Raw genomic sequence first — 22,634 nt, 5'->3', positions numbered from 1 at the left:
AAAAAATACACGTGTGTGTATTGCGAATCAAATGTATAATAGTGTGTAGTGTAAGGACACAAAATATAACAGTGGTGTTATAAATATTTTCGATGTGTGAGTTTACCTCATCCCCCTCAAAAAATTACAGACAACTTTGTTGATGAATTTGGGTGATATACAGGTCCATATGTAATTGGTCTGAGCCACTTGGTGAGACTTCAAAGATTAAAAAGTCCCTACCTTATGTGTTAAAGTGTGCGTTTGCAACAAGTGCGTCGTCGGCTGCGACACCACCAGCGGCGTGAGTCCGCTCACCACCATGCTGCCTTCTGGAACAATACCTGCGTGTATTACATCTATGCTGATACGGGTCAAATATGACTCGTATTGCAGGCCTGAATAGCGCACCACAATATATCGCGAGACCTGTGAGCCTAGCATGCGACCAAGTGAAGACAAATTTTATTACATCTATGCTAACAGCTGGCCTATTCACTATTTTGGTCTTTATTATCATCCTATTAAAATAAACAACAAATCAATTGACAAAATGACATCTACATACTATATGATATCCATTAATAAGCACCGGATGACATTAGTATTTTGTATCTTAGTATGTAGATGACATTTTGTCAATTGATTTGTTGTTTATTTTAATAGGTTCATTATAAAGACCAAAATAGGAAATAGACCAGCAGGTCAAATACGACTTGTATTATAGGCCTTTGCGTAGCACAATATATCTCGACACCTGTGGACCTAGTATGCGACCAAATGAAGAGAAAAATTTATTACATCTATGCTGCTTCTGGTCAAATACGACTTGTATTGTAGGCCTTAAAATGCGCTCTACAATATCTAAGACATGTGGGCCCAGCATGCGACCAAGTGAAGAGTCGTAAAGTAAAGGTCAAATCAAATGTCGACCAACAGCAGCGAAGCGAATATCTCTTTATCTTTTTCGCTGCGATGACATGTAAGAGATCTTCTTTCGCTCTTCTTGTGATGTGTTGCGAATGTAAATGAATGAATGAATGAAATATTTTTGACGACTTTACTTAAATTTAAATTGTTTGGTACTTATTTACATTATCTTATGAGATCGGAGCTTAATAATGGTAAACAAATGAAAATTGTATGTGCGAATTAGAGTTACTGTGTTTTTTACTTCATTAATGAAAATGAAATGTAATTTGTACAGACATCTATAAACGTACCTGTAGAGGCTGGTGGAGGCGGCGACACGCCATTTTCTTTCACTATCCTATTACTATCTGTGCTAACACCTGGAACGAGAAATTTATAATTTATGGCACGTTCTATTATGATAAGGAAAATCTAAGAGTACTTTTATGATACTTATATACTACCCTGTATTTGGAAGTAAATATCGACATAAGAGTACAACGCCAATCATTAATAATCTATATTCATATTATAAAGCTGAAGAATTTGTTTGTTTGTTTGTTTGTTTGTTTGTTTGTTTGTTTGTTTGAACGCGCTAATCTCAGGAACTACTAGTCCGATTTGATAAATTCTTTCTGTTTAGATAGCCCATTTGTCGAGGAAGGCTATAGGCTATATATTATCCCTGTACTCCTACGGGAACTGGAACCACGTGGGTAAAACCGCACGGCGTCAGCTAGTATAATAATATAGGTACTCTAGATATCCAGGTAACGTGATACTTTATAGTACACAATACATTACTTGACGTTTTTTGTTCGACTATGTGTCTTCTACACACAATGGCGTGCATAAGGTTGTCGATCAGGGTGTGCATTAGCAAGAAAAATCAACCAAACTGGGAAAATCTTCATTTAATAAGCTAGTATAATAATATAGGTACTCTAGATATCCAGGTAACGTGATACTTTGTAGTACACAATATATTACTTGACGTTTTTTGTTCGACTATGTGTCCTCTACACACAATGGCGTGCATAAGGTTGTCGATCAGGGTATGCGCTAGCAAGAAAAATCAACCAAACTGGGAAAATCTTCATTTAACAAGCATTAAGAAAACAACTCTTAGGGTTTAAAATAAGAGTCTCACCGTTGGTGTGCATGTTGGGCGCTTGCAGCACCCGCAGCCCAGCGCTGGTGGACAGCAGCTGCAGCGCCGCCGGGCCCACCACCAGCCCGCCGCTGCTGACCACCTGTGGATATCGACATCATCACCAATAGCCGGTGGACGTCCACTGCTGGACATGGGCCTCCTGTAAGGACCAGTCTAGAGCCAGCATCCAGCGGCTCCCGAGAAATTTGGCATGTATAGCTTGGCAAATTCGTTGAAGACACTACTATGATATGCGGGCGATGTGGGGAGGGGGGGGGGGGGGGGTGGGAGTTGGAGGAAGGCCAAACGCGCGGGACAGAGGGAAGGACTGCGAGGATATAAAGTCGTGCGCGCGGGGCATCGCCACCCACCTTCCGACCCGCGCGTACTATCGGGAGTGTTACGAACGAATTTGCCAAGCTATAGGCATCATCATCTCATACACCTATGTACATTGGCTGGTGGGAGGCTTTGGCCGGTAACTAGCCACCACCCTACAGACATAAACGTACCGCCAAGCGATTTAGCGTTCCGGTGTGATGTCGTGTAGAAACCGAAAGAGGTGTGGATTTTCATCCTCCTCCTAACAAATTAGCCCGCTTCCATCTTAGATTGCATCATCACTTACCATCAGGTGAGATTATAATCAAGGGCTAACTTGTAAAGAATAAAAAATGTATAAAATAGTACAAATCGTATCGTTTCGTAATATCGAGGGCACTATTGATAAAATAATCGATACACACAAAACACATCGATAGAAATAATTACTCACTTGTGACAAAGGAAGGTGAATTTGCGCTGGATGCACTAAACTATTTAATGTAGTCGTTACTCCGTTTTCTTGGCCGTTCTGAAATGGAAAAAAAATATTATGTAAGACAGCTTATGCCAGCCACTCACGATCAAGCGGATCGTCAAGTGTACAGGGCGATTAGGGATGTGGGCAGTGGAAAATATTCGATATATTCCACTGCCCACATCCCTAATCGCCTATAATAACTATACCAATAATAAAGCCAAACTCGATATAAAATGTTTATACATATAATAAATTGCTAGCCATTTTACACCTTGTAACAATTTTAATTATCTTGTTCTTATATTAATGACAATAAATTAGTTAGTTAATCTTTTGAATATCAATTTATAAAAAAACAATACATAATATACTCATATCAAATTTAATATAAACAATATTAATTTCGTGTAGTACATGAAACAAGGGTAAGAAATATATCGATATTAATTAATATAATAATAAAAATTAAAGATTTTTATAAAACTTAGTTTAAAAAGTATGTAATACGCTGTCGTCCATTTTGTGACGTCATAATGTTACTTGTTCGATAGTTTTTTCACTGCCCACATTCCTAATATTCTAGCGTCATATTCCCTTTACAGATTAGAATTGATTTTGGCTGAAACTTTTTCTTGTGATGTAAGTGCCAATTGGCATTACTACATGGCGCCGAAACATACAAATATAAAAGTAGAAGTTATATTTGCCATGTATTTAAATGTGACCAATATACCCGTTCCTCACTAATTATTACAAACTGTGTTACGAGTAACAGTAGGTAAAAAAAAAAAAAAACCTACTTACAATCCCATTAATTTTGAAAATATCACTTTTTTAATGACATAGGCTATGAAAATATTAAATGCAACCATTTTATATCACGCGAATTACAACAATAATTTTTCAAAGAACTTTTATTACAGTCAAAGTCAAAAATAAATATGTATATTCAAATTGCTTAAATATAACTTCTTGTTTGTGTTTCGTAATCGAAAAAAAGAATACAATTTTAGTACAAACCTGGAGCGACGCATCGGCAGGAGCGATTGTTGTAAGGGTAAGCGTGTTATGCCTCGTGCCGTACGAAGTCCTTACGACCTAAAATAAAATTGTTTTTTAATTAAGTGATATTTCATTACTTATTTTTGTAGCATAGCCGTAAAAGAACTTTTAAACTATTACGTAAATGAAATAAAAATAAACTCTTGAACAAGAGTTCATTTTTATTTATTTCGGAGATACACTGCAACTTTATGGTACAGATGGGTTTTTATAATACGTTAAACCCGAGATTAACAAGAGATCTAATTTGTACCAAAGTACTAGGCGCACATACCTGCGAGGTGGTGGGTGTGATCTGTATGGGTAATGTACGCAACTTCGTGCTTAGGTTTAGGGTGCGGGGCGGTGATGACTCCATTTGAGCTGCGGAACGCGACGGCGACGAGATAATCTGTGGACAGGCCGATTTCACCTTTTAAACGCATTATTTATGCTAATAACAATAAAACCAGTCATTGAAACAGGTGCGGAATACAAAAGCATAATTAGTTTGGTGTATTCCATCGTCAACATTTATTTGGACAAATTGAAAAATTCGTCAGTTGAATGAGTCATTATCGAACCTCTCTCATACCCTCATAGTATATGACATGTTTTACTTTAAATATAAATAATTACTTACACTAATCGGAAGTCCTAAGATCTGTCCATTCATATTATCTTCTCTTTCCTTTTCGTCAGAAATAGGATCTGAAATAATAATTATAACATGAGCTGTTATTTGAGTGACCATAGTTAACTTTAATGGGCCTTCTAAACATTGATTAAAGTTCAAGCATCAAAATACTTCAAAGTAAAATGAACTTCAAACAGCAGTCATTAGGTCCACTTTACTTTAAAATAGTTTGATGCTTAGTTAATTTATATCGAATCAAAAACATAAACGGCATAAAACTATTATTAGTTAGTTGCCAATTACTTTTTTTCTTTTATCTATTGTGCAAGTATTGAGTAAAGTGTTCCACAAGTACCAGGAACACATAGCGCGTCAGGAGTCACGCAACAGTCAACACTCACCGATGCTCCGAGGGCGAGCCGTCACGCGCACTGACACGTCTCTCTTCAACGCGGCGAGCCGTTGTTGCGCCGCAATTTTCTCTCGTGCCAGTCGCTCCATTTCGTGCTCGCACTCACGTTCCTTTCGACGGAGTACCTAGACAAGAAGAAATCAGTTAGAACACAATAATGCGTAAAGTAACGTTTTAATTAATTGCGGGTTGCAATGAGACGAGAGCCGCTGAATGCTAGCGGCTCGAGATCGTGGAAGGAGGACGGGAGGCCTATATCCATCAGTAGACACTAGACATCCGTCGGCTGATAATGATGATGAACGTTAAAGTAAAAGTATAACAACAAATGATAATTGGATGACTGAAAAATTTATTGAACTATGGGATTATGCACCCAAACCCTCGGTTTCCCCAAAGAGATCACCGAATTGCAACCAAGATACAGATGTTATTTGATCAATATCCGACCCAGTAAGGGCCTTGTAGAGTCGTCCATGCAATTCCTTGCTCTTCCATATTGCCAAGACTATGACTGTCTCTTTGCCAAGACACGCCAAAGGATAGCGAGGTAAGACCCTTGTCCACTGCAACGACATCCTGATACATACTCACATTCATCTTGAGAAAATGTATATTTAGGATCGTTATTACAAACTACTACTATTAGAAATTAAGATTATTTGTTTAAATTTTGATATAATGAGCCAACTGACCAATTTAACGCATTTCGAAGGACCATTTGTCATAAAAATATAGTTTTCTTTACATTTACTCTCTACATCACTAACTATGGGCCTCATAAGAGGGCTCAAAATCACTCATCATGATTATCAACCCATATTCGGCTCACTGCTGAGTTCAAGTCTCCTCTCAGAATAAGAGGGGTTAGGCCAATAGTCCACCACGCTGGTCCAATGCGGATTGGCAGACTTTCCACACGCAGAGAATTAAGAAAATTTGTATCTAGCCGCCTCAGATGGCGAGCGAGGCTGACTGTGATCAAACCGGTATTATCTCTGGCTGGTTAAGAGACGGCCTTTGGCATCTGAGTCTGTTATAATAGCCTCTCGATTTAGGGTTAATGATGATGAGTGAGTCTCCAAGTTAAATTAAATTAATTCGAATGTACCTGTATATACCGGATGGCCGAGCCGAGTATAGACAGGTTGGAGGTCTTCTTGTCGTCGGGCGTGGCGGGCAGCTGCCGCTTCAGCAGTTCGAAGCACTCCTTCAGGTGCGCGCGGCGGTTCTTCTCCAACTTGTTGTGCACCTCGCGAGTGCCGGCGCGCGGCACGCTGCCGCTGCTGCCGTTGCTGCTGCTGCTGCCGTTGCTGCTGACTGATGGTGGGGATGGGATCTGAGGGAGCCTGCAAACAAAACATTTTTTGTTACCCACGTCACGACAATTAAAGAATCTCATAGCGTATTCTACACTAGCTGACGCCGCGCGGTTTTACCCGCGTGGTTCCCGTTCCCGTAGGAATACGGGGATAATATATATCCTATAGCCTTGCTCAATAAATGGGCAATCTAACATTGAAAGAATTTTTCAAATAGGACCAGTAGTACCTGAGATTAGCGCGTTCAATCAAACAAACAAACTCTTCGGCTTTATAATATTAGTATAGAAGTATAGATAATATTATAAAGAGGTAAAGTTTGTGGTTTTAACCATGATAGCCTCTATATACCTCTGCCTCTGATTCCGGAGGGTGTTGGTTCGAATCCGATGCGGGGCATGTACCTCCAACTTTTCGGTTGTGTGCATTTTAAGAAATTAAATATCACGTGTCTCAAACGGTGAAGGTAGAACATCGTGAGGGCACCTGCATACCAGAGAGTTTTCTTAATTCGCTGCGTGTGGACTATTGGCCTCATTCTGAGAGGAGGCTCGAGCTCAGCAGTGAGCCGAATATGAGTTGATAATGATGAAAGTTTGTGGTGTTGTAGGGAGATCGAGGTCTACCGAGCCGATTTTGAAAATTGTTTTACTACTACAAAAACCACGTTAGTTGTTAGTGTCACATGCTATATTTTATCCCCGTATTCTCACAGGAACTGGATCTACGCGGGGTGTATGAGCTAGTATTCAATAAATTAGGCAATGGTATTTTATTTTTCATTACAGTACTACATTACATGTACAATTTTAAAAGTATTTTATATAGCTTATGAAATTGAAAATAGAGGTGTTGTGACGTCATCAGTAAGGCCCTATTTGTTTAGGTTTTCGATCAACTCAACCTAAATACGGTATAATTAAATCGATGAATCGAGAAGTCATAGAGACCTGGGAAACAACACACCACGGAGCTCAAAAATATTATTACCAAAATATTGATAATGAAAAATCCCATACGATTTTGAAAAGTTCATGGTGTTAGATACAAGCCCGTGCGTCCGAAGAGTGCGTTAAGTTGTTGATGCCGATCATCGAATAGTGATCGTTAAAGAGTCGAACAGTATCATTTGTCACACGCGTTGTAGCAGCGTGGTGGGTCTAAAGTTCTAAGCTCAATATTTCCCCCTCCTATAACGAAGGTTTTTTTTTTATTTTTTTACTAGTTAGCCCTTGATTACAATCTCACCTGAAGGTAAGTGATAATGCAATCTAAATGGAAGCAGGCTAACTTGTTATTAGCGATCTATCGGAGGATGAAAATCCACAACCCTTTTGATTTCTACACGACATCGTACCGGAACGCTAAATTGCTTGGCGGTACGTCTTTGTCGGTGGGGTGGTAACTAGCCACGGCCAAAGCCTCCCACCAGCCAGACCTGGACCAATTAAGAAAACCTCAATCGGCCCAACCGGGAATCGAACCCAGGACCTCCGACTTGTAAATCCACCGCGCACACCACTGCGCCACGGAGGCCGTCAAAGTCTAGTCTGTGTAGTGAGTCAGTGTAGCTCTGTAGAGCTAGACGTCTACTACAGTGGGCAGTTCAAATATACGGATGATTATACTATAAGCTTCACAAAATCCTTGTACAGAGGCACTTCTAAAAACATACGGAATTGGTGTCTACAAACGTTACACGCGCTTTTACACGTGACTCAGAAATTGCAACAACCCGATTTCATTTCTTATCCGTTTCGTTATCTCGGACGATGCTATGACCGATTAGGTGTGGGTGGGTTTTAGTAATTAATCATGCATTGCCACCAACGATATTTTATACTAGAGACATGCCACTAACGCGTTGAAACTGAGGCGGACAAAAGTGGCTAATTGTCTTAATTTCATTCAGTGGCATTGTAAACAACGAAAGTTATTTAAACAAACTAGCGGACGCCCGCGACTTCGTCCGCGTAAATTTCGATGTCAACTTTACTACTACCCCTACCCTACCCTACCACTACCCCAACCTAACCCTACCCAACCCCTACATCTACCCTACCCCTACCCTACTCTACCCTACCCCTACCCCCAACCCTACCCCTACCCTACCCCAAGCCTACCCCTACCCTACCCCTACCTTACCTACACCCTACCCCCATTCTACCCCTACCCCCATCCAACCCCTACCCTCCCCGTACCCTATCCCTTTCCTACCCCTATCCCACCCGTACCCCTATCTCACGCCTATCCTACCCCTACCCTATCACTTCCCTATCCTACCCGTACCTCTACCCTACCACTACCCTACCTCTACCCCTACCCTACCAATACCCTAAACCCGGCCCTAAACCTACCCTACCCCTACTACACTACCCCTACGCTTCCCTACCCGTACCCTACCCTACCCTGTAATTTCTCTATCTTACTCCTACCTTTAGCAAAATCGGTCCAGTCCTTCGAGAGTGGTGGTATGACCAAGAGAAATAGAGACTTCTATGCTAATAATATAAAGAGTTAAAGTTCGTGTGGTTGTAGGAGGTAATCTCTGGATCTACTGGACCGATTTAGAAAATTGTTTTACCAATAGAAAGCTACGTTATTTGCGAGTGTCATAGGCTATGTTTGATCCCCATATTCACACGGGAACGGGAACTACGTAAATGAAAGCGCCGGGCGTCATATAGCGGAATTTCTGCGTCTTTTAGAAATTTTGTATTATCTCCGAAACTATTTAAGTAATTAACATACTGTAAAGGGCAAATCTTATCTCCATAATATCCTTGTGATTATTAAATAATTTATTTTAATAAGGATTAAAGTTTAGTTGTATAAATAATGACGTAAACCTAAGTATATAAAATTAATAATTTTTAAAACACAAAAGGTACTATATCTGCTAATATATAGAAGATAGATATATGGCGTCGCGGACTTTTTTGTAGAACTTTTAAAGATGTGTAAAGTCTCCATACATTAATTTCAATTTTACACAATGGTTAAGGCAGCGCATGCGAATAAGTCTGTTTCAAAAGGTTTTTAGTCCGACCTGTATGACAAAAACTGTGATAACTCGGCTAATATATATGATACCAATATAAAATATAGCCTATAGCACTCTCCGATAATGTAGCATTCTACTGGTGAAAGAATTTTTAAAATCGGACCAGTAGTTCCGAAGATTACCCCATTTAAAAAATGTGACAAACTTACAAACTTACAAACTTTACCTCTTTATAATATTAGTATAGAAGTATAGATAATACCTAAATATTGTCTACATATATTATTGTGTATAAAATCAGAAGAGTTAAATTTTTTTCATGCGAATAAAGTCTTGCATGTCGAATGTAATGTTTTTTAAAAAAATTCGATGTATTTGATTATTTTGATTGATATCTTTGATTTTTTTGAGTTCCATTTTAGAGTAATTTTTATTATCGCCGCGTTGCAACGACTTGTGGTACGGACGGCTTCAGTGTGCTCGTGGCGTTCGAACCGTCCACATCTCTTGTTGTGTAATTCTTTATAGGTTACTTGGGATAGGCGGGGCGAGTACCTTGAGTGGAAAAGGGCATTTTGGTTACAGTTTGATTTGTTAATTAATTTGTCTTGACAAATGTTATGAATTATAACCTTGTTTGACATTAGTTTTCTTATTTTTCTAATCACTTCTGAGTCTGCTAAAATTTTAAACAATAGATTTCTTTAAATGCGTTTCTGGCTTAAACTCGTATAACCGATTAAAAAACATGAACATACGCTTGACCGTTTATAATTTATGTAATTAAATCACTGAGTGAGGGTCTGAATAAAATAAAATTAATGATGCATGCAGCGAGCATCGATCTATCGGACGATGAATAACAATCTCAGCCGGTTGAGGCCATCAAATAAGATATTTGATTACGTACCCACATGCGTTTCTAGCACTAACATTTTGCTAATTATTATTATTATTCCTTATCTATCTACCACAAAGATTTTATACTATACGACAACGATATTTTATACTACAGATAAATTGCGGTGATTTCTTAGGCACGTAACATATCTATAGTATAAAATAACGTTGACTTACTGTTACATTCTTACAATTTGTAAATACAAAGTAACATAGAAAAACTCATTAATTAATTTATTGAGTCATATTTGATCTAAAAGACCTTCTGGGTTAACAAACATATATTTAATATATGTATTAAAAAAAAATTAGGTTGTTAGGTTGCAAAACTGATTGCAGATAAAATTAGAACAAAAAAATTATCTGTTGTACTGTCTGAAGAAACTTTTGGGGGATTACTGTATATGGTATAGAAAAAAAGGACCTACCACGTTGGCCCAATGCAGATTGCAGAAGGACGGGCGATAATGTTAAATTAAAGGACCACTATAAAATGTTAAAGGTAATGACCGGGAGCGACGGCTTAACGTGATCTCCGAGGCATGGGAGTATAAGACCACCAACTTCCAAACCTGTACTTAAATGAATACACTTTTTACTCCTTTGGTGTAAAAATGTAAAAAAGTTCGTCAGTAGGAGGATGGCGAAAGTGGGAGTTCACACTCAGAAGTGTCATAAACTCATACATTTGTAATAATTAAAAGTATAATTTTATAAGATGCTTGTAAAAAAAATATTGATATTTTACAGAACGGGAATCAAGATTTTTTATAAACTTAGCTTAGTAAAATCGTTCTACTTGTTGCCTGAGACCGAAACGCCTTGTCGTATATTTTATTTAATTAACAACTTTTAATGGGTTTCCATTATGTACGCTACTTCTATCTGCTAGTCCCAAAATACATGTAACCTCGCCATTCTCCTTTAGCAAAAAGATTATTTGAAAATATTAGTCATAATTAAAAAGACATCTCTTTTTAATTATGACTAATATTCAATATATCAAGACCAATTAAAAAAAATAAAATGATCCTAGTAGAGAACGTAACAGCTGTCATTGAGTCGGTTTTTATTTTAATATTAATGTTTGCATTTAGTTCACGCCTGGGGAGCAACTGGATGATCATAGATTAAAAATAAAACACAAACGGGACCACATACTTGTACATACAAGGCCGAAATTACACATACAATTTTGACCCGCTTACATTCATTTGTTTGTTTGTTGTGAACACAGTACGTAACATGTAAAAAAATCTACTTTGCCTAGGCCCACTTACACCGAATACTGAGCAGCAGAATGGGGGCCGCAATGTATCCACGTGTAAAATATTGACTTTACCTAAGCCTATTTACACTAAATTTGGAATCGTTGAATGACAGCCACAAATCCACAATGTGGATACATTGTGGAATGTGATGTCGATGATGTAGAGATGAAGATGCCTAGGCCCACTTACACCAGATACAAGATAATGATTACGATTACCTAGTCCCATTATATTTAGGCTGAATGGGAGCGAAAGTGTACCTATATCTTGCCTAAATCCATGTATTATTGAAATTGGGATTGATGGAACTCTTTTCGGATGAATGGCAATACCGCTCAGGAAAGTACAATAATAATTAGTTAATAGTTAGTTAGTTAGTGGACCAATGACGTGAAAAGGGTGGAAGGAGCAGCCGTTTGGAGACTTTAATGTTTGGAAATCCTTAGTCAAAGTCAAAATTCATCTTACACTTTTGAAATGTCAGGTATTATTTAAATAATGGTGATAATTAGTCGCAAACTTATAATTATGATTACGAGGGTCCCAACTCTTACAGGAGGTTGTATGATGTCGGCAGATTGAAACCTAATACATACTTGTATCCCGAGTATCTAGGTACATGCAGATTTATAACGCAGTGTAGGACAACCAATCAATTATGTATGTAGGTTATGGTTGCAGCTTTGCAAGTAGTTAAATGCTTGACAAACAAAAAGCATGATCTGTCGTTAGAAAAATTTATATTTAACCGACTTACAAAAAGGAGGAGGTTGTATGTTCGGCTGTAAGTATGTTTTATATGTACTTTCTTTGTATTGTAATGTACAAAATCTTCACTAATACAATAAAGTTAAAGATAAACGCACTATCTAAACATGGAACTGTTACAGGTTAGATGGCCTATTTATTTATTTATTTATTTTTAATGTCCTGTGATACACGATCAGCTCCGGATCCGCTGAGACTAAAAAATGATTTTTTTTTGTTTTCAAATGTTTTATAAAACATTATACTTACTACATTAATTACGTCTATTTAGTGTCATTATATTCATTGTGAACTTTTCTATTAATCTAAAATTAGTAAAAATAATCTAAAGTTAAGTAAATAGTTAAGCTACAGCACTCTCAAAAATATTAGAAAATTCAGACAGACAGCAAGCTCGATTTTTTTTTTGCCTACTTTGATAGTGTCATGGAAAATGATGAAGGTGGCCCGCCAAAGCAAAAATATAGACTAAAGTAGTTAATAGAAGTGTACAGAAACTTAAAATGCACAATAAAAAATACGTAGTGAGTTGCAAACATGAAAAAATTACGGTTATCGCTCTCGCAGATTCCCAGCTGTTTCGAGCCTCCATTGTACCAGGAGAGTATAACTCACCCGTGGCTGATAGTTGTAGTACGCGGCCTGGAATGTTCTTGTACGAAGTCGAGAGGAGCGGTGGAGGGGGCGACGGGGACGACGGTGGCGATGGGGACGACAGAGGCAACGACTGGCTCGAGGAGCGCGGGTACAGAGGGCGTCACCGTCATCGGCGAGGTCGGCCGCACCACGCCGTTGCTGCGCGTCACCGATACTCCTGTCAGCCGCACCGACACCGGCGACTTCGGTTCCTCCTCTGCAAATAAAGGGCCACGTCAGAGGCTAATCTCAAAAACAAGCAGTGGACGAAGGCCAGCTTATCAAATCTGTGTCAATTACTCGTCGGCGCTTGCAGTATGTGGCGGTAAAGTACCAGGCTAGCATGTCGGCGTGAGAGCTCAACATCGTTTGGGAAGCGAGAGGTCATTACAAAAGTGAACGTGACAAAGATACGTTCCCGGTCTGGCCACCTGAGATTTTTACAAAACGATCTTTATATACAGTGCATAAAGCGTACTTTTGCTTGCGTCAGTGAAAAAGATCGTGGCACGTTGTTGCTGTGGAAAGCAACGTTTGAATAGCGGATGTTAAGAAAGAGATAGAACATAAGGGGCGTGGCGTAAAACTGCGTCAAAACAAAGTGTATAGTGGCGCGTGGGTCGAGTTTTTTTAACATCGCCGGCTGTCGGTTAGCTGCGCCAAAAATCAGCTGCTCGTTTACCTGGCTATCATTTTCGTAGCGACACGGTGCCACACTACGGTCGATTTGTTACAAGGTTTCATGTTACCCAGCTATCTCCTCCTTGTGTACAAAGGAGTCATTGACACTTAGCAGCGCGAAAAGATAATTTTGCGCGTGTTACCTACTTAATCAGTAATTTTATTCAAATAAACGGAGATAAAATATTGACATACACGGTCACGTAGGTGTTAACCATGATAAAAACGAGATAAATGAAGAGCAGATTAGTTTTTTAGTTAATTTTAGTTGCTGCAGCTATATTCGATATTTATTTTTCACATGTCTTACTTACGAGTAATTTAAGTGAAACGCTTACACAACGATTCTTCTCATCGATTTTTAATAATCGGCCGTACTCATTTCCTACTTGCCGCCAATATAAAACTATGAAATTGGGCAAGAAATATCGTCTTATACTATTACAAGTAAGTATAGCAAAAAAAATCTAAACAGTATACTTTAATTGTTTAAACTATATTCACAGCAATTACATTACAAAAAGCGTCATTGTGCAAGGAAATTGGTTTTTCATATTTATATAAGACCGTCTTCGGAATACACCCTTTACAATAAAAAATAATTATCAAAATCGGACTACTCAATAAAAAGTTAAGCTTAGTTTTACACTAAAATGAATTGGTAAATTTACATGGGATCATTTTCGAAATATACCCTTTTCATTAAAAAAATAATTATTAAAAACGGAATAATTTCGTCTCTGCATAAAAACATTTCTGATTTTAAATAACATAAAAAAACATATAGTATAGGTAGTTTATAGTTCGTAGACGTCCTCAACTGTCGTTGGCGTCTGCTATTATCTCATCTATGTACATAGCCCACAATAAGTAAGTAAAAACGCGAGACACAGCCATAGCGAATTAAGTTATACGTCTCAAGAAAAAAGGTTTCAAGGGGATAATATACTCGTAAGACATCAGGCGACTGACCGATTGATTCAAACGGTGTAGTCTGAATTAGAATAACTAAATCGACTATTGAGGTGGATGAATTTCCAAAGGCTGGTGACCTCTTGACTTTGACAAACAATCTCACATTGTAAAGTCGAAGTAGGTTTTGCCTACTCCTGAATACTGTTTATAACTTGTGCGCATTAACTTGCCATCTAGCTACCACACATAACCAAACAAACACAGTACAACAGCCTCCGTGGCGAAGTGGTATCCGCGGTGGATTTACAAGATTGATGTCCTGGGTTCGATCCCCGGCTGAGCCGATTGAGGTTTTCTTAATCGGTATAGCTCTGGCTGGTGAGAGGCTTCGGCCGTGGATAGTTACCACCCTACCGTCAAGCCATTTCCCGTTCCAGTACGATGTCGTGTAGAAACTGAAAGGCGTGTGGATTTTCATCCACCTCCTAACAAGTTAGCCCGCTTCCATCTTAGCTTACATCATCACTTTACATTACTACCATCAGGTGAGATTGTAGTCTTGTCGGCACTCTTTGGCCGTCTTGTCGGCTTTACTCTCTAAGTAATAGTAATAGTAGGTACGGTAGGTTACTATGGATTTCGATTTTCGAAAAAAAAAAACATTAAAATATTAAAATGTCACAACAGTAACAGTAGTTAAGCCCGCGTCCACCAGCAATGGGGGAGTGTGGAGGGTCGAAGCTCCAAATCCCTTCTATAAATTATCTCTCAACAGCCAGACCTGGACCAATTAAGAAAACCTCAATCAACCTTGTAAATCTACCGCGCATACCACTGCGCCATAGAGGCCAAATTCAACTATGTGATCCTATTAGTGTACCTTTTCCTTTTGAGGAAAAACCCTAAAATGAAGAAAATCTGTTGTATACTGTATTAAATTTCAACTTCTTTTATTTATATTCGAAAAAGTGTTGGAAAGATGCTCTTCACAAACAAACATTCAATTAAGTGATCCTGTATTTCCCTTTTGAAGAAAACCCTTACATATTGAGAAAATCTTTGATATTGAAATATGCCCTACACAGGTAGAAGGAGAGGTTTATTTTTATTTTATCAATATAACAAAATGTTAACGCGAGCTGTCTTTACCAGGGTAGCATGTCTATTGAGGTGGAAACTAAGGGGGTTTACTCGTGCGTCATCATTTTCTCGGAACTTCTCTTAGAACATTTACGATTTGAGTGTTGTTGGCATTTTATCTGGAACGACTGTACACTGTTACATAATAAAATACATACACAATAATATTATCTTTAATGTGAACGCAAACAAATGGAGGAGAAGTGCCTATTTTTGTTGTGTAGTGCATTAAAAGTGATAAATATTCGTAATTTAACCATACATATAGGAACAATTGAAACCCGGACCACCCAGACTAAGAATTAAAATGACAGGTACCCGCACATCTACTAGTATGGATACCTGGTTTGTGTGATTTACGTGAATAGGTATCCAACGTCTTCTTTGAATAACTTGTCTCTTATTTTCCAGCTTTCCAGCGATCCTGTTTTGCATCTCATTTGTATAAATAATATTCTTCTTCATAAATGGTTTAAAATTTTTTCGAGGTGCAGCTTTAAAATTTCGAAAGAGCCCCGAAAATAAAAATATTTACATGTTACACATTTATTTTTATTTTAATATAAAAATCAAATCCTTTCATTAAATACTTACTCTATCTAACCTACTCGACGGTATGTTGCCTGAATTTAATAAATTAAATTTACAAAATAAAAAAACATAATGAAAATCGGTTCATCCTTTCGAGCTACAAGAACACTTAAATAAAAAAACACACTAACACACACGTTGAACTTGTAACCCCCGTTTTTGCTTCGGGGGTTAATTACACTGACCTAGGCCTACCTATATTCCGAGTCTAAGGACCTATGCTTGCAGTACGAATCGCCGATCTTTCCCAAATCAACAAGTACTTAAATCCTAACTCGTACTATTATAAGAACATTCAAAATTCTAATCCCTCAATTTTAAAGACACATAACCGAAACTCTGATTACGGAACATTACCGTTCAGTGATCTTGATAGTATATTAAAAACACGTGTCTGAAATCTGAAAAGATGAGTGTATTGAGGTCGACGTTGTAAACCAACGCGGCGGCCGGTAAATATTCAACAAACAAGCGATACAGTGCTAAATTAACTTCTCCAATGTCATAATCGCCTAGTACAATTTGCGCATGCCGTCGCACCAAGTTGCCGAGTTCGCCGACGCTCATTTGTTGCCGTCCCGCCGACGAGCAGCATCTACCGCTCTCTTTTACTCCAGTCTATTGCGTTGTGGACTGGTGACGTACAGAGATTTTATAACTTACATTTCAATGAACCTACACCTAACATACAGTAACATCTATGTGTTTTGTCATTAGTATTGATCATTATTGAAAGACTGAATGTGAAGAACTTTTAACGGGTACAAAATCTTTTACAATATTCCATAATTTTATGAAGTTGATTGTGATATTTATAACGAGATCTAGGTACATGATATATTTCCGAATGAAAATTAATTATCAAAATTACTGGACTGGGACCTATCACCGATACGTCTCTTAATGAAGACAACGATGAATGATTATTATTATCAACGATGGATAACAATAAGAAGTATATACTAACTATAACTAATTTATTAAGTAATAATACAAGTAGATTTATCTAAATCAATAGAAACGAGAAACACAGATGCGGCGCTAAAGGAGCTTAGAAAGCAGAAAACATAAAATGATTAGCAGAGGGGCGATAGGCACGTGACAGTCGCTCAGTCCGCCATATTTGCAAATAAATTGAAATCTCGAACTGATATTGTGATTCTTACTGGAGAATTTGCGTAAGGCGTATTTAATCAATCATTTTAACATGTGACCAAGACAAGAATAAACAAAATACATTAGTAGACACTTAGACAGGGTTAATTATCTAATCATAATTATAAGATGTTAGACAAACGATAAAAATTCACACAGAACAGGATGCTTTAACCTAGAATAGGATACGGAGTACTACCCAGAAATGGGATGCATTATTGTACAAGGAAGATTGATAACAATAAAATCATTACATGATAATAAATTATTAATAAGCGTTAAATATTAATAAGAACAGCGTTTTCGTAACTGTGAAAACATTTTTCTTTCTGCATACAAAACATGACTCTCTAATTCTCTACTCAATTCTAAAAGATTCGAAGAATTATTGGATAGTGAACAAGTTAGTTTCACAGGGTTGTGTGTACTCTTCTATAACAAGATACCCAAGACGGTTATGGGCCTGCCAATGCATAAATTAAATTAATGCGTTAAACAGTTTTTTTAAGTCGAGGTTACCACACAATCGATGATTTTTTCTAATGATAAAGACACTTGGAGGCCATTGGATCAGCTTCCACCTTCAACACCACTACCACAGATAGTAAAAAAGAGCAACTGTTTTCTTCTCTTCTCAGCGTAACCTGCCTTCCGAACCGGTGATAGAGTTTTCACAAATAGTCAAACTTGACCTAGTATATTTTAGCTTTGGTTTTCCAGTCAATTACTTAAATAATTATTATCAATAACAAGGAGGCAAAGGAACTTTTATGATACAGTACCGCTGGTACAATGAATGTGATTCGTCTAGATTTACTTGCCAATAATATTTTTATCGCAATGTCAACAACCTCGCGTTTTGCGCTCTACATTCTATGACGTAACTCTAGGCAACACGTGTAAGCATTATCTTCAATATATTATGTTTGTGTTGGCGAATCGCCGCCAGTCGCTACTGACCTAACTGTTGTACCGAGAAATAGGAAAGTCTAATTAAAACTACAACGTTTAGCATTACGACTATCTACTGATGTTAATAAAGCAAAAATACTCGTCGAGTTAAATTATTATTAACGTTTGTCACATTTGTCTCAAACGGTAAAGGAAAAACATCGTAAGGAATCATACCTAAGAATTTCCTTAATTCTCAATGTGTGTTAAGTCTGCCAATCCGCATTGGGCTAGGTGGTTGACTATAGACCTAATCCCTCTAATTCTGTGAGGAGACTTCTGTGATGATGATTTTTCACACAATAACTGCGTTTATTGGTGTCTAAAAAAAGTCATATAAAATAAACTGACATATTATTAGCAAAACTGACGACAGGCAGGCTCAACGAAATCGATGGATAACATAAAATGCAAAAATTTATTTTTACAAAATACGTAGGGACATTAATATTATTAGAATTAACGAAATCAGCGCTAGGACTACATCCTGTTTTTTTTTAATAAACTAATAATGTAAAACAAGAATGCAATCTTCATTATAATAATATAAAATTGTTACAAGTACAGCTGGCTTATTCACTATTTTGGTATTTATTATCAACGTATTAAAATAATCATCAAATCAATTGACAAAATGTCATCTACATACTGTATGATATCCACCAGTAAGCATTGGATGACATTTGTTACATAGAAGTTCAATCTCAATAAATGTGAAAAAGGTCATTCATCACGTAATGTTGAAACCCGCGAGTCGTATAAAGTTGAAATTTGGCAGGGATGTAGTTTATAGACAGTAGAACGTCCACAAGGATTTTGCGACAGGGCCAGATTAATGAGGTCTAAAAGCGGGCGAAGTCGCGGGTATCTGTTAAGTTTCGTATATATGTCAACTAGCATACGTCAAAGATAGTGAATTAGCCTGCTGATATGTTATTGAGGATATTAACAGTACTTGCACATGGAGGTTAGCCTGTATCTATATGTAAATACAAAAAATATCCGAGACCATAATGATATTCGCTCTCAGTGATCGATGACAACGCCGGCTGACCTTACAAGAGCAGTCAACACGTCTTATTCTCAGTAACGTATTGATAGTTTCACGGAGGTCAGCAAAACAAATTCGAGAAACAAACTGGATGGAACTCATTATTGTATACAACGATTTTACGCACCGTGATTACTTACACGTTAATACTGAATTCGACCTTATAATTATAACAACAAGGTTCATATTGACTAAAATCAACCGACACTGTGTATCGGTCCACAAGTTTAAGTTGATAAGATAATGGCCATGAAAACGAACGTGATTTTTAGTAATAAAATTAACTGATAGCTTATAATGAATGTGCAGGATTGAATAATTCAGTAGTTCAAACAAAGGAGCCTAATAATGTTTACAAAACGATACGATAACAAAGAAGTGATACAGTTGCTAGGGTAAAAGAATGTGAGGGACATATAGCTTATCAAGTTCGGAACATAAAAGTCGAAGTAAAAAGAAAACGTATAATTGGTAAATCCTTTACTAGGTTTGCAGTCAAAATACACCGGATGCTAAAGAAATAAATCATTGTCGATGACAGATTGAAATTTGTCAATCAATGACACCTTGCGCATAATGCAGAAGTTTAATTTAACTAAGTTTGAATTGATATTCTAAATAAAAGATTTACGTAATCTACGAACACAAATACCATTAAATCCAATAAAGTTGACGCATTTGTGTCTGATCATAGGTATTGCGCAACGCTTTCAAGTGTTGTTTATTGTGTGGGTAATGATTTCAAGTATTACCTAGAGAAATTGTTGACGTAGGCATCGACTTTATTTTGATAACTAACACAAACACGTTAAACCTGTTGTCATTGCAAATTCACCGAATTTTATTTAAGAAATAGATGGATAGTCCGTTATTGAATCTAAACTTAAATTTAAAGATTTTCTGTGGTTTAAGCACAAATAGTAAAACAATGAGCCCAAGAGTATCGAAAACGAAGTTTTTGATCCTAGAGCGCACTAAAAAGGCAAAACTAAAACAAAACTTAAAAGAACAAAATATAGAGAATTTTTTAACTGACTGCAAAAAATTTAGATGTTATCAATTTGTTTATTATCGGTGTATTTTCCACATGGAAACGGACATTTTTTTGACGAAAAATTAGATAGCATACCACGGTTGTAGACATCTAGTGGTTTGTAAGGAAGGAGTCCTTAGTGGTGTCAGCCGTCAAATACTTTAGTTTTAGTAATAATAATAATAATTATAATATTAACCGTTATTAATCAATAAAATAACGGAAGAAACGAAGGTTAGTTTGAGTAAACAAGTATGAGGAAGTATAATAAACACAGATGATTGTACAGTTTGATTTAAGCATTGATTTGTAACACCTAAAATATAATTTTCAACTCTTTTTAGCTAGAGTTTAGCCTAAAATCTGGATTACATACAGGTACAACTACCGAAGGTAATTATTATCACTTAAGTTTAGAAAGACTATGGGCAATTCGTAACAACTTACCGAAATACTCTTTGATCCACTTCTTTTTTGGAGGCCTTGCGATCTTTTGAGTCTCCTCTTCCTTGGTAAGAGTTTTACTGGTAGATGAGGGTTTCTCATTTTCTGGTACACAGGGAACAGAGGTTGCAGAGGTTACAGTCGCCACCAGCGATTGAGAGTATCCGTAGCCGTTGATAGGATAGCAGTTCGGTTGGAACTGTTGGTATGTTTTGAGAACTACCGGAAACTGCTCTATTCTGCCGTATTCTGTTTCCCTGGTATTAATCGCAATGGTATGGAGCATGTCCGAATAGAAAGCGTCCTCCGGCGCACTCATCGCTCCAAAAAGTTCCGGTTTAACACGACGTTGTTGACAATAACAAGTGCAGTCGCCAAATTCACTTCGGTATATCCCACAAGTACATCCATTCTATGTCCATGCACAGTTTTTGCTAAACTCATATTTCACTAGTCCGTATCAACATAGCTACAAACGTCTTTAATTGTATCAGTCTTTGAAAAATAATAATAGTACACTTTATTGATTTGCGAACTTAATTGAAACTGATTTTTAAAACGACTTATTGAAACGAAACTAATTGCGAAACTCACAAAACAAATGTTAAAAACTTTTGCGTTGTTGTTTTTTCTCAGGTGTATTTATATAGCTTCAGCGATGAATACCAATAACTTAGTGTCGGTTTTATGTAAGTATCTACCTACCATGGAACAAACAAAAAAAACCAAATTAAAACTTTTAAATAACAATGTATTGTTTCAATTTGTTTTTTTCGGTAGGTAAGTAAGTAGTTATTGTTTTTGCGAAGTTTAGAACAATGTTACAAATCCTTACAATTCACACAAAGATCGACTGTTCAAGAATAGAAAAAGAAATTAAAAAGCTACACAAAACACCTACGAGTAGCTATATTATTATATGTAGATAGCAACATTAACGCCATTATTGCTTGTATAAGTTTGTATATAATTTACTTGTAAAACTGTAAACGGTAAACACATGACGTGGAAAACGTGCGAGTGAGAGAGCATAACAGAACGACTATATACGTATAAAATGTGTTCGATAATATCACGAAGTGCTCAACAAGTGTGGACACGGCGGCCTACACGCCACACGGCAGCATGTCTGCGGGCACGTGTACTATCCCCTCCCCCCCGCTATGCTGACGCAGTGTAGTAATAACTTTCGACCTCCTTCATTGCCATGCTGCCCTGGTACTCGGGGCAACTAAATTGGCAGACATTATTATTCTACCGAACTAACTGCAAAACCAAGCTAACGCAAGAAAACATTGTTATTTCGGTTAACTCGCGCTCGGTATGTATAATATACTCGTATCTTCGGAGACGATATATTATTGTATATGTCGCAACCATTTGGTTAAATTAGCAAGCCGATTGAAACCCTAGGCACTTCATCCATTGCAACGTTCAACAAGATCACTGAAATATTATGTCGTTATAGATTTAGTAATTGTTATTGTATAGTTATTGTGAACAAGTCTGTGCTTGCACGCACTGTAATATCTCCTGCGTATATGGTTAACCTTGGCCGTCCTGGTCGAAATATTCGGTCGGGAGCAATATATGTATGTATGTAATTTAGATTGTACTTATAGATGACTTTTTTTTTAATTTTGGTTATGTTGATTTAAGAGTTTACAAATTAATTAAGTAATTTTACTATGACACTACGTAAAGTTTTCGCATTTGATATTATACAGGGTGCTCGGGAGTATTTCCCATAAGTTCAAGATATTAACGAGACCACTTATAGGAACCGAACTGCATAACAAATATTTTATTAACTACAAAAAAAATATTATTCATACA

The 22,634-nt window shown here is 37.3% G+C and overlaps 1 protein-coding gene across 5 annotated transcripts in view; it reads right to left on the bottom strand.

The window, feature by feature from the left end:
• LOC112049929 (max-binding protein MNT) overlaps positions 1 to 22,634 on the bottom strand; it is a 41,987-nt gene that overhangs the window by 8,546 nt on the left and 10,807 nt on the right. Inside the window, exons 2-12 of one of the 5 annotated variants that reach the window (XM_024087993.2) lie at positions 20,802 to 21,499; positions 12,817 to 13,054; positions 6,048 to 6,285; positions 4,926 to 5,061; positions 4,531 to 4,598; positions 4,183 to 4,299; positions 3,867 to 3,944; positions 2,820 to 2,897; positions 2,042 to 2,144; positions 1,203 to 1,271; positions 223 to 323 (exon numbers count right to left, since the gene is read on the bottom strand). In XM_024087993.2, coding sequence (XP_023943761.2) covers positions 223 to 323; positions 1,203 to 1,271; positions 2,042 to 2,144; positions 2,820 to 2,897; positions 3,867 to 3,944; positions 4,183 to 4,299; positions 4,531 to 4,598; positions 4,926 to 5,061; positions 6,048 to 6,285; positions 12,817 to 13,054; positions 20,802 to 21,117 — 1,542 coding nt within the window. In that variant the 5' untranslated portion in view covers positions 21,118 to 21,499. The remainder of the gene's footprint in view (positions 1 to 222; positions 324 to 1,202; positions 1,272 to 2,041; positions 2,145 to 2,819; positions 2,898 to 3,866; positions 3,945 to 4,182; positions 4,300 to 4,530; positions 4,599 to 4,925; positions 5,062 to 6,047; positions 6,286 to 12,816; positions 13,055 to 20,801; positions 21,500 to 22,634) is intronic. The other 4 variants (XM_024087994.2, XM_052882748.1, XM_024087996.2 and 1 more) reach the window with 4 other exon arrangements.

The sequence above is a fragment of the Bicyclus anynana genome, chromosome 8 (genome assembly GCF_947172395.1).
Source record: "Bicyclus anynana chromosome 8, ilBicAnyn1.1, whole genome shotgun sequence".
In the NCBI taxonomy this organism is placed as follows: domain Eukaryota; kingdom Metazoa; phylum Arthropoda; class Insecta; order Lepidoptera; family Nymphalidae; genus Bicyclus; species Bicyclus anynana.
Note: the sequence above shows the minus strand (reverse complement) of the source record. Positions and strands in the feature narration are given on the sequence as shown.